This window comes from Cetorhinus maximus, chromosome 5 (genome assembly GCF_964194155.1).
Source record: "Cetorhinus maximus chromosome 5, sCetMax3.hap1.1, whole genome shotgun sequence".
NCBI lineage: Eukaryota > Metazoa > Chordata > Chondrichthyes > Lamniformes > Cetorhinidae > Cetorhinus > Cetorhinus maximus.
The window spans coordinates 79,855,729-79,869,503 of record NC_135883.1 but is presented as its reverse complement, the minus strand read 5'-3'; the positions used below and the strand labels follow the sequence as shown (position 1 = coordinate 79,869,503).

The window sequence follows — 13,775 nt, the reverse complement described above, 5'->3', positions numbered from 1 at the left end:
TCCTTTGAAATTTACTGTTGAATCCACTTCTACCACCTTTTCGGACAGTGCATTCCAGATCGTAACAACTTATTCTGTTAAAAAAAAAAGAAACTCATTTCCTCTCTGGAATACTTTGAAGAAAATTGGTGAGCATTGAGCAACTCTTTGAAACTGTCAGTGAGACAGAAACAAATTTTGCTTGTGGGTACATGTAATTCAGTGTGACTTCTGACTGTGCTGAGAACACATCAAAGACAAATTTTAAAATTGCAAAAAGAAGCATATAACTTCTTTGCCAGTGTGACTGTATTAGCAGAAAACAGATTTGATTGAATTTGACACCTTGTTAACTTAAATGATACTTATAAACAATTCTTATTAACTCCTTAAGGAACATGGGAGGAAGAATTGTGCTGGCCTTTGAATGTACCACCATCTGATGCACATCCCAGATGTATGGTCCTTAGATTCTGTGAGGGGTTACACACCTCTTTTCGTAGAGTTTCGACCAATTTCCCTGGGCCACTGGGAGGTCTCCTGTGAATTTTGTTTCTGATTTTTATTATATGTGTTATGGACTTTATTTTCCAGATAGGTTTCTCATGAGAAATATCGAACTTTATTTACAGGCTGCAATAGCAGTTACATGCTTCCATCAAGCCCCACAACTAGAAGAAGAACCCGCACTCTAAGGTTCCCCGCGCTTAGAGCTTATTCGTTCATGCTGTCATGTGATACTGTACAACACAATAAGTCTTAAAGCTACAGGCACTACATTACTTAAAGCTACAACTACTACAATATGTATCAACCAGAATTTCTTAGCTAGATGCCTTGCAGACACAGAAAGCCGTCACTGTGTTTAAGAGCTTCCAGAAATTTATATATTGAGTTTCCTTTTGTGAGACTGCAGATAACAACACCCTATTTAGGCTTAGGACATTACAAATGTATACAGGGAAAGTGCTGGAATTTAATCAGCCAAAACTACAGTTCCCAGTATAGAATGCCTAACATTTCTGCTGTTGAATGCTGCTCCCAGTCCCGCAAAATTCTTCTGTCCCAACACTGGTCAATACCCACTCCAGCATAGTTGCCTCCTCCCCATTTAACATGCCACTCTGGCTCCGGTGCAGTGTTATGATCCCTAGTTGAGGTTACCACTGGACAAGCCTGATCCCAGAGTGGAACCCAGCTTGATAGATCCTAACTTTTATTTGTTTGTTTAGATACATGGAGAGGGGCTACTGAACAGAGTCACTGGAGTCAGCTAATGAACTTTTAACAAAAGAGTAAAACATTTATTAAACAAGGAAAGACGAACTATATTACAATACTCCTTCACCCACAAGTATACCTTTACAGATATATACAGATTTGTAAGAGTAACACAAGTTACAAAAGCTATCTTATACTCTAATGTTCACAGTAAGTACAGTCCATGTAAACCAATTGGCAACCTGTGGTCAGACACACCACACTCTGAAACCAAGTGACAGATGCCACTTCAACCAGATACTATGGATCTCTCCTCAACTCCCCCCAGACACTTCTTATGCCAACCAGTCTCACTGAACTCCGTCTTTCACACAAGGGTTTCCAATCTCTACTCTCGAAGGACTTGCTTTGGAATCTTCTCCCAAACTGGTGCTTTCTCTCAGATGCCTTCTGAAAGCATTTTCCTCCAGGATTTTGAACTCTCCTTTCGGTGTTCCTCTACCCTAGTTCACCACATGCGATCAAGCTGTCTTCCATGCACTCTCTTTCATTGACTCAGCCATCAACAGTATACCACTGCTTCACATGCCCATAGCAAAGAGTTACAGGCCTTCAGCCGTCTCTTTGGACCTTCTGGCCTCTTGCATACTGTTCTTGCTTTAAATCTGCTTTCTGCAGCTTTTATCTCTTTAAATCTGAAGCTTGGAGCCTTTCTCTCTGCCTCTTGACTGCACTTGGCAGGACCTTTTCCAGGTTTGTGTCCTTCATTTTGACTAGAAGGTCTGCTTGGGACTTTCCCCTGTTTCTGTCTCACTCCTTTGGTCTTGGGACCTTTTGGTTCTTTTGGGAAATCTGTTCTCTGCAGTTCCCTCTCCCAGTGTCCAGTCTCCCTGGAGTCCTGGCTTCTAACTGAACTCAAAACTGCTGTTCCTTTAGTTTTTCTGTGTGCTTGTGGGAGGGACCTGCCTCTCTGGACCCCTGTTGCTAGGCAACAGTCCAGTTTCTCTACTCTTGTTTGTTTAACTTAGCTGCCACAGTCGTAAAGCTCTCGTTAGAAATGCAGGCACCTTTTAAAGTGAAACTAAAACTCAATTTGACCTTTCCTTAGCACACAGATACAGAAATACAACTTAAACTTTAAAGCTGAAACTCATTCCTCACACCCACAAATACAAATATAACTTACTTAAACTGTCTCTATTTCCTAACAACACCACCACTTTCAGTAATAAATGAATGAGACTTGGGCTCAGACTTGCATCTCAGCAAATTTTTACTGATGACACAAACACTTCACCTTTCATATTCAGTGTATCCTTTAATTCACTAAGTCAAACCATGGGAGTTCTGTTGGTATCACATGTAATGACTGCACTAAGGTGGGGTATCATGCCAAAAAAAATATTGAAAATTGGAGGCTATTTGTGAAAGACATTGAACATCATAATGTGCTCACTACGAGACCACTTATATGATACTTGGTTAATTTATCTCTTTAAATAATATGATATCCAAAAGATCTTTGGCATCTATTCTTTATTTAATTCCCTCTCAGCTATGTTATATAAAGTATATGTTGTTCAAATTAGAAGAGAATTTTATGGTGAGGAGGCACTTAGCATGGGCTCTGATATTTGAATGTGATTCTCATGAATGGTGTATACTTTGTTATCTATTGTTTCTCAGTGCTCATAATATTTGAAGTATAAACATCAGATTTTATTTTTCAACAATTTTGTAGCCACTAACACTGTTTCAGTAGAGGTGGTAATTTAATACTCTGTGACTTCTTGAGAATTGCACTTCTCCCTTCCATCGGCAACTATCAATTACATTCAGTCAAACATGAAATTTTCTTCAGTTCACTGAGTAGAAACGGTAAATAATTTTGAATGGAAAGACCTCATTTCTGAATTGAAAACAATCCTCAGATGACTGTTCTAGACTTAAAGCAATGCAAATTTCCCCTTCACATAGCCCTGTAATTCTTATAATTTCTCTGGTGAGCTTGTCCATTTAGGTAGATTTTGGATGCACCTTATAAATTTACTTTTCAAATGTTTTTTATGACAGGAGATTACTGATCACCTGCATCCTGTCTTGTTATGTTAAAAATCAGCTCCCTTGTGCTAGCCTCACTGCCCGTTGCAGTTGGTATTCTCACTTGAGCTTTTTGAGTGATTACTTTTTACTTACTCTTTTACGGGGTGTGGACATCGCTGGACAGACCAGCATTTATTGCCCATCCATAATTGCCCTTGAGAAGATGGTGGTGAGCCGCCGCCTTAAACTTCTGCAGGCCATTGGGTGTAGGTACACCCACAGTGCTGTTTGGAAGAGAGTTTCAGGATTTTGACTCAGCGACAGTCAAGGAACGGCAATATATTTCCAAGTCAGGATAGTGAGTGATTTGGAGGGGAACTTGCAGGTGGTGGTGTTCCCATGCATCTGCTGCCCTTGTCCTTCTAGATGGTAGCGGTCGTGGGTTTGGAAGGTGCTGTTGAAGGCACCTTGGTGAGATGTTGCAATGCATCTTGTAGATGGTACACACTGCTGCTACTGTGCGTCAGGGTGGAGGGAATTAATGTTTAAGGTGATGGATGGGTTGCCAATCAAGCGGGCTGTTTTGTCCTAGATGATGTCAAGCTCCTTGAGTGTAGTTGGAGCTGCACTGATCCAGGCAAGTGGAGAATATTCTATTATAATCCTGACTTGAGCCTTGTAGATTTTGGAACGACTTTGGGTGAGTTACTTGTTGCAGAATTCCCAGCCTCTGACCTGCTCTTGTAGCATTTATATGGCTAGTCCAGTTCAGTTTCTGGTCAATGGTAACCCCCAGGATGTTGATAGAGGGGCAGTCAGCAATGGTAATGCCATTGAATGCCATGGGGAGATGGGCGTTGTGTTGCACTTGTGTGGTGTGAATGTTACTAGTCACTTATCAGACCAAGCCTGAATGTTGTCCAGATTTTGCTGCATTTGGACATGGATTACTTCATTATCTGAGGAGTCGAGAATGGTGCTGAACGTTGTGCAATCATCAGTGAACATCCCCACTTCTGAGCTTATGATGGAGGGAACCATCGAGCGTACAAATTAGGAGCAGGATTGGCCACTTGGCCCTTCGAGCCTGCTCCGCCATTCAATTAGATCATGCTGATCTGATATTAACCTCAACCACACTTGTGCCCACCCACGATAATCTTTGACCCCCTTGCTTATCAAGAATCTATCTACCCCTGCCTTAAAAATATTCAAAGGTTCTGCCTGGGAAAGTCATTGATGAAGCTGCTGAAGATGGTTGGACCCTGTGGGACCCCTGCAGCGATGTGCCATGACTGAGATGATTGCATTTATCATTGTGCATTGCATTCCAGACATGCTCAGATAGCTTCTGGCTAAATGCAACCTGAAAATCCTCAGAGAGGAGAAAGGCAATGAAGTAAGTGTAGGGGAGTACATATTTTTCAAGAAATAAATTGATGCATCACATTCGCTAAACAGTGGAACTAAGTTCCAAATAAGATCACTCTTTTTCTCCACCCTAGATGGTAAAATAGAGTTTTAGTATAAATAAGTTATGAACTTCCAATATTTGCATATTTCTTTGTATGAAAATTTCTGCTACAAAATAGAATCAAGCATTTTAATTTATTATTAATTAATTTATTTTTAAATTAAACAATAAATAATTAAAAATAAATAAATAATTAATTTAAAAAGCAACTTTAAATTTCAGTAGGGCTGGAAAACATAGGATTTCATATTGGCTGTCTATTATTTGCCCTGTATGACTTTACTTTTCATTGAAGTGGACTGAAAGGGAAATCAGGTAGGGTGCATAATGGGTGATCAATTCAATATTGCTTGTTTTACACACCTACCAACGTAGTAAAGTTCCACTCAATGTAAGTAGAATCATCGAAGCGTACACAATAAAAATGAATTTGCCTTTTGCGTGCATCTTATCTAACTTGCTGCTTTTGTCTACCAAATCTTTTGTATTCAAGCCTTCAACAGTTTCACAGTTAGATTTGTACATTTAGGAATTAGATCTACAATCAATTATTTTCAATTTGCTCCAGGTTATTAGCAACCAAATTGGCTTAAGGTCCCATAATTATTATATTGTGCATGCTTGTTGAGTTTCTGTCAACTGATAATGAGATAATTGTACATGGTGATGAATTAAAACATTGGATATGTTAGAAGATAAACTTCATAAATGGATCTGACATCTGTTTTAATTTTTAAGTGAGCTGATGAAACTTAAACACTTTTTTCTACATCTGTGCCCACCTGGACTGATTTGGAAATTACATTATTTTTAAGAGAGGCTTAAAATTAGAGTAGGTAAAAAGTATGATTGAATTGTGAAATGCAGAGGGCCATGTGTCCAAATCGCCAGATTTTCAAAAGTAAACTGGTTTAGTTCCCAAACACCACAATAATAACATAATGTTATTATATGATGTACAGATAAGTATAGGGGAAGGAGAGATGGTGGTGTAGTGGTAATGTCACTGGACTAGTAATCCAGAGACCCAGGCAGGGCCAGGGAGAGAAATCATGGGCCTCAGTGCTTCTCCTGTTTCTGGGCCTCTTATTCCTCCCCCCGACTTTAACCCTTCCCCTCAGTCAAGCATATTTTTTCCCCTTTCAGGTTCACCAATCAATTCACCAAAAAAATCACAGAAAGATCCTAGTAAAATGATAACGCCCATTGTTCTCACCTCGTTATCAGTATCATCCAATATATATGCAGCATGGGTTATTAATATTAAGAGCAGCAATGATATAATGCAGTGTTAGTTTGTGTGCACCCTATAGGTGATCCAACCATGGCTATTAAACAAACCGGAAAGTACAAATTTTACTTTAGCATTGTGCAATATTGTTGATTCAACAGGAAAATATCCCATTAGTTATTTATGACACTGTGCAGATGATGACACTGATTTCGGTGACTGCCTCAGTCCTCATTAACATGTTCTGCACATTGCACCATATGGGCACGGTGACAATAAATTCATATTTGGAGAAAGATTCAATACTTGCAACCCACATAAACTGCACAAGATCTCTTCCATTGTTGAAAAAGACTTTCTTCTGTCTGAGTGCATATTATTTGATATTATTTCATACAAGGGGTGTAATTTCATTCTATTTTATCAGTAATCCCACAGAGTAGAAAGATCAAATGGCTCTTGAGCAACAAAGTTGAATGACTGAGCAACATAGGTCTTCAATGTCAGTGAGAAGCGTTGGAGCCCTCGGGTGTCTCTGTGTGACACAACTTTTAAGAAACCAGAGGACAAAGACTGAATGGTTCAAAATTATATCTGTGTTTTCTTGATCAAGTCTGAAGACCCTGCTGATTGCTGCTTCTCACTACAATACATTTTCAATATCTACTGTGCAATACAACTTCATCACGATATTTCAATACCTCAAAAAGCTCATAAAAGCACTAAGATAGAGTGGGATAATAATTAAGTGGACAAAAGGACAAGATTGAAGTCAATGGAAAAGACTCTTGAGAATCATGAGCAGTGTAAAACAGGTTACTGATTAAATCTGAGCCCATTATGCACTTCTGTCCTGGCAATCTCACCCCACAAAGCCCGCTCACAGTAAACTTTTATTAGCAACAAAGTAAACAGAACTCCAGCCAACTAGCCCAGTTTAACTCATCCATCCCAAATGACATACAAACATACATAAAAACAAAAAACTACTGCGGATGCTGGAAATCCAAAACAAAAACAGAATTACCTGGAAAAACTCAGCAGGTCTGGCAGCATCGGCGGAGAAGAAAAGAGTTGACGTTTCGAGTCCTCATGACCGGTCGGCAGAACCGAGTAAAGTTAGGAGAGGGGTGAAATATAAGCTGGTTTAAGGTTGGTGGGGGTGGTGTGGGGGGAGAGAAGTTGGAGGGGGGAGTGGTTGTAGGGACAAGCAAGCAGTGATAGGAGCAGATAGGAGCAGACAAACATACATATTAGGAGCAGGAGTAAGCCATTCTGACCCTCGAACCAGTTGCGCCATTTGACAACATTGCCTACATTATACCAGTAACTACAACTCAAAGGTACATAATTGGCTGTAAAGCAATTTTGGACAAAGTGAAATCTGCTGTATAAATGTAGGTTTTGTCTTTCTTTCATTACACCTGCGTGCTGTAGGCGGAGTGACTGCAGCAATGGTGAAATTGGAGGCCCAATGCTGATTTTCTCAGGATAATTAATCACAGAGCAATCACCTGATGCTAGGAAAGTGGCTATGAAGAAATCACTGCATTTACAAAAACAATTCAAATCTGTAGCTAATCTCTCAATCCCCCACTCCAACCTTCCCTTCCCCAAGCCCCTTCCAACTTCCCCCCCCAATCCCCCCAAACCCACTCCAACCCCCAGCCTGTCCTCCGTCCCTAAATTTCCCTCTAACCTCTCCTTCACCCTCCCTCCAACTCCTCTCTAACTTACCCCAATACCCCCTAGAAACCTCCCCTCCAACCTTCCCCTCACAACCCACATTCCAACCTCACCCCCAAGCCCTGCATCTAGCCTTCCCTAACCCCCTCAAACCTCTCCTCCCCTATCCCCCAACCACCCCTCCAACCTCCCCCAACCACCCTCCCCAACACCACCTCCTCCGCCCCCAATCTCCCTCTTCCAACCTCCCTCTTGTCACACACACACCAACCAATTGGTTATAAAATTGTAGGAATTTCACTTACCTTTTTCAAGCAAGAACACTCTCAGGACAGGAGCTATGCTGCTGCTTCTCACCTTTTTTGTGGCTTAGTAGTTTTCTGGCAGTCTTTTCAAAAAGAAAAATCGGAAGCATGAAGCTGCCCAAAGGTCAGAAACAGCAGCGCTGCAAATAATGAAACTGATCTGACACTGACAGACTGGCTTTAAAAAGACTGGAACTCTCTGGTTCTGATTTTTTTTAAGCCTGTCTGTGGCTTTCGCCGCTCAGTCTGGACGACAAATAGGTCCATTTAAAACACAGAGCCTGGCCCCCCCTCACCCCCAGCCCCAGGCCCCGGTGTTTGGCACTGTCTGCAGCCCCCTCTCCCGAGCCCTGGACTCAGGCCAATGCTCTAGAGACATGGGTTCAAATCCCACCACGGCAGCTGGTGGAATTTGAATTCAGTTAACAAATCCTGGAATGTAAAGCTAGTCAGGGTAATGGTGACCATGAATCTATCATTGATTGTCGTAAACATCCATCTGGTTCACTAATGTCCAGCCTTCTTTACCTGGTCTGGCCTACATGTGACTTCAGACCCACAGCAATATAGTTGACTCTTAACTGCCCTCTGAAATGGACCAGCAATCCACTCAGTTCAAGGGAAATTAGGGATGGGCAACAAATGCTGACCATGCCAGCGACACCCACATCCCATGAAAGAATAAAGAAACAATTCCAGATTAAGAATAATTTTAACACTTTAATGTGCATTTCTGTCAGAATAGTCTCTCTCTTTTGATCCCAAACAATTACCTTGCAGTTCAGGCCTTCACCAGAAACTGCTAAAGTGGGTCAAAAATCACATTGCCGCTGATTTTACTTTCTGTCAGGATGTGCCTAGCCAGCTAGCTCATTTGGCCAGGCAGCTAGTGGATGGATCAACAGCACAGGGCTTGTTCCCTGTTTCTGCTGAGGTAGACTTGGTGCCTGACTCATTGCCCTACTTGTAGTAAAATATCATGACAATTTGCTGAGGTTCAGCGAATAATCGCCAAGGACCCCATCCACCACCTTAAGCATTCACTCCCTCCACTGCTGACACACAATGGCAGCACTGCAGCAACTCACCAAGCCTTTTTCAACAGCATCTTCCAAACCTGCGATGATCTTCCCTCCCTCCATAAGGTCAGAAGTGGGGGTGTTGGCTGATTAGACAAATCCCTCCATCTCTCTTTCTTCTTTTATAACCTACAAGCCATAAACACTGTATATACTTGTTCTTGGATCAATTCAAATACAGTAATTTCCAAACGACTCACGTTAATACATAATATTTGATAGCTAAAGTTTTCATTCAAAAACGAGAATTGTAATTTTACCATTAAGTTGTTTTGGTGAATTGTCAAAGGGTGAATAAATTATTAAATTTACATTAACTTTCAGAATTGTCAGGAAGGCATCATAATTTCCATAATGTTATTGGGATTTATTCGTAAAATAGAGTAATAGTGGTGTGTGTGTGTGTGTGTGTATGTGTGTGTGTGTGAGAGAGACACTTAATTGAATTAGAGGCAGCTAGCCTGGGTGCTTTGATGTAAGAAGAGAAGTTGGGCTTGAAATGTTAATTACGTAAACATGGAGAAATTTAGAAACACAGGTGTCAAGGGAACATTTGCATTTTTAAATAAACCAGACTAGATTGTTTTCAAAAGAGGGACTGAAATGTGTCACCTAACCAGGTGAAGTTTAGAAAGAGTGTGTTTATTTTTCCCAAAGATTGCTGGTCAAACTTAGTGCTATGAGAGGTTTTTATTTTCAGGAAGATAAAGTCCAAAGGCATAGTGAAACAATAGATAGTTGCATTCAAAGGGGAAAATATATATGAAGGAGAGAAGACTGTTTGTAAGGGAAGGCATTTTAAGATCTTACAAGTGTGAAAAGCCTTCAGCATCTATGCCTCGAGCTGTTGTCTTCAAAGGACTGAAGTTAAGAAAACTGACTTTGAATTCGACTTGTTCAGGGTATCATGTTTCTTTGCCTGGGTCTTTTAAAGTCTTGGGTAGAATTTTGCCCTTGGTGGGTGGGCTTGGCGAGCGGGTGTAGCCGCGAAGCTGACCGCCGCCTGCGATCGGCGCCGTACTACGATTTCATGCTGAGTGCTGCGTGTGCGGGCGGGGGGAGGAAGGCGAGTGGGCCAAGCGCAAACTACCCGCATGCGCGCGAATGAGCGCTTCATAATCTCCCTTAGGCAACTCAGAGATGAAGCGTTGTTTGAAAAAAAGACAATTAAGAAAATAAAAATGAAATAAAACATGTCCCCTCATGTGACTCTGTCACATGAGCAGGAACATGTTATTAATTCAATTTTAAAACTTTTATTTTATCTTTATTTGTTTTTGGAAACCTCATCCCACCCGTGGATGAGGTTTCCATAAAAATGCAAAGGCTGCTTGGCCTTTTTGCCTGCCTGCCAACCATTAGATTGGACGGGCAGTGAAACATTTAACTTAATTGATTACTTAATGGCTTTAACAGGCCTTTTAATTGTTGGCAGGTGTGCTGCCGGCTCTGGTGCACGCCTGCCGGCCGAACTATCGCGTGATTGCGTATTGACGGCACGTTCCGCCGACATCAGCACGCATCATTTCACGCTCAAGCAGGTCAGGCGCACGCCCGCCCGCCAAGCGAAATTTTCTGCCCCATGTGTCTTACTGTTGCCTTAACAAAAGTGCAACTGGGAGTTAGATTGATTAAGGGATTTAGAAGTTATACTCATAATTTGTAGATCTATGCATGTATTTAAAATCATTTCTCTTAAAACTAAATTAAACATTTATTAATATAAAGAACTGTAAGACTTGGTGGTCTTATTACTACTGAATTCAAGGCTTGCATCTCGAAATTTATACGAACTCCAAAACAAGTTGTGGCAGTTGTTTCAAGTTTCCCTTTGGGATTTGAACAACTCAGCATTTACCATCTGCTGTGCCATAACAGAATGGCGAACATGTACTATTATTGAAATGATTGCAAACCTATTTTTGCAGCAGTTATAACAGCAACAACCATATTTACTATTTGCAGGGGATTAAGAAGTTTTCTCCAGAACTATATAAAAATTTTGAAGATCATTATTTTGGCGATGAGATTGTGACTTGTCTACATCTTTGCTCCATGCTGAAGAAGAAACAACCAAATGGCTACTATCACTGTGAGACGTCGGTTGCTGTGGGTAAGTGTATATTAATGCATTGAGCTAACATGGAGGTCTAAGTTAATTTACCATATTTTAGTTGATGATCTTTGCCATTGCGCAAAGGCGTCAAGAGCAAATGTTATGTTCAGGTATATCAAGATTAGCGGCTGAGGGATAATTAGACTAAGCTGCACAGATATAGTTCAGTCCCAATTTTTGAGCTCCTAAATTCTGTTCTAATTTTTGTACTTTCAGGATCCATATTTATAATGCAGAATGCATATGCAAATTTGCCACATGGTAAATACATCCCCTTTTCTTTTTCTCTTTCGCTTGCTTTCTTCTAATTCAACCTTCCCCCCACCTCACCACCTCTCTTATTCAGCCCCAGGTTTCTCTTTCAACCCGTCCTCTCTTTCAAGCTTTTTTTCTGTCTGAACCTCTCTCTTTTTTTCTCTCTCTCTCTCTTTCTCTCTCACACGACGCACAGTCTCTCACACACACACTCACTCTCTCACAGAGTCCTCCCCAACTTTCTGCAGCGCTTCTGAGGTTTTGTGGCTGGCAATGGTTCTTTCCCTCTTGCTGGTGGGAATTCCACTGAGGGTCCAACATGCATATTAAACGATACAGAGAGCCAAACAGAGGCAAAACATGCCTGACATGCAATAAGCTGTGCCAGACCAAGCAAAAGAATGGACAAGGATGAATTTCAAAGATTTAAATCCAAATTAGTGAAGCATGAGACAAGTACCTGCCAGCAAATAATGAACAAACAGAGCAGTATCAAACATGTGAAATATAAAACTGAAAATGCTGGAAGTACTTAAGCAGGTCTGGCAGCATCTGTGTAGCGAGAGACTAGAGTTAATGTTTCAAGCATGCGACCTTTCATCAGAATCAAATCGGGGATCAAACACATGGTCTGCTTATCAAAGTGAGTGAAGGCTGAAATGGCACTGTTGCCTGTGAGTTAGAAGGTTGTGGGTTCACCATAACCCAGAGGCTTAAGCATTTAATCTCAGCTGGCTGTCCAATGCAGTGCAGTACTGAGGGAGTGAGATATTAAACCGAGGTCCAGCTTGGCCTTTGAGCAGGAGATATAATATCCCATGGCTTGTTTCCTTTAAAATGTAGTTGTTGCATGCTGCAATTTTCTTTCAGTGTCCTTTTTTTCCCTTTAAGCTTTTTTATCACTGGGCAGGCACACAGCTGTGCACTCATGTAGCTTAGCAGGGTCATTGCATGGTGCTATTTGAAGAAGGGCAGAGGAGTTGTCCTGGTCATCTGTTTAAAATATATCCTTCTACCAACACCTAAAACAATTGTACCTATTACCCTTCCCCAGCACTTGCATGATAAATAAAAGCAAAATAAAGAACTATTTTTGCTGTGTGCAAATTAATGGCCATGTTTTCATGCGTTACAACAGTGACGATATATTAAATGTACTTTATTTGCTGTTAAATGCTTTGGGACATCCTGGAGTTATTTCCAAATTCAGTAAGGTTAATTCTCTAGAGCAAAAGATTTTTCATTTAAATACAGTTCAATTTTTAAATTGCCAGCAGAACTTTTTAACTCTTGTGCAGTTAATAAATGGGTATCTGTGGATTCTGTTTAAATAGCTCTTTATTTTGCTTTTATTTATCATGCAAGTGCTGGGGAAGGGTAATAGGTACAATTGTACATAATTGGCAAGCAATAACAATTTTTTTATTAACATAGTCAATGACCTGTGTTGCAAATAAAACGCTAGGCGTACAAGATCCATAACGCTGTAATAAGAATAAGTGTACTCATTCTATTTAAAGTGAGGCAGCCACCGTTGGGCTGAAAAGATAGCATTTGAGAGCAAAATAACCTTATTCAGGCTCTATCCACTGTGTTATGAACGAAGCAGGAAGTTGCACTGTTGCTGGCGATGGATTCACTTGGCAGCATGCAGTTTGGGACCGCTGCTGTTGTTCCTTTGTATTGCACAGTGTTTTCCTTGTAGAAAAATGGTGAATGAAATTTGGAAGGCTGCTGTGATAAATTCATAACAGCAGTCTACTCTAGAGGGGAAGGGAGCTGTGACTTGGTACACTGACTAGAGCATTCTTGTTAGCCCAACTGTTGAACTAACTAAGGCCTTGTACAAAGATAGTATAGCATTTAAGAATGGTCTTAAGGTATGAGAGGGAGGTGGAAAGGCGATATGGAGAATTAGGGGCTTAGGTAGCTTAATGTACAGCTACCATTGGTAGGGCCAAGGAAGAGTGACCGTTGCTTTACAGCCAATTTTGGATGGTGGGTCGGGGTTATAGCTTAGGAAGAGACAGGGGGAGGGAAAAGCCTTTAATACTTTTAATTACATAAGTGCATTTTGATGGTCAGAGCATACTGGTATTTCCAGTGTGCTCATGAGGCTCTTAGTGTGAAGTTGGAAAATTACTCTGAACAAGAGTGGTGTTCTGCTTATGAATAATGTTAGTTTTATTTTTAGTTTTTAAAAAACTGTTTAACGATAATTTAAATAAATAGTGCTCCTGCTTGTCAGTTGAGAAGAAATGTGGCTGCTATGAGCTGTAATTTGCATTTTATGCAGATTTGTGACATTGGGGATTGCAGCCTGTGAGGGGCTTTGCATGTAACTCACAAGGGGGCCTGTTCTGTTTTCTCTGAGGATTTTAAGTTC

General features: G+C 40.8%; 1 protein-coding gene across 2 annotated transcripts in view; it reads left to right on the top strand.

Annotated features, from left to right (window-relative positions):
• The window catches only part of akap7 (A kinase (PRKA) anchor protein 7), a 183,850-nt gene that overhangs the window by 73,000 nt on the left and 97,075 nt on the right, over positions 1-13,775 (top strand). For both annotated transcript variants that reach the window (XM_078542093.1, XM_078542094.1), the window contains one exon: positions 10,984-11,131. In XM_078542093.1, coding sequence (XP_078398219.1) covers positions 10,984-11,131 — 148 coding nt within the window. The remainder of the gene's footprint in view (positions 1-10,983; positions 11,132-13,775) is intronic.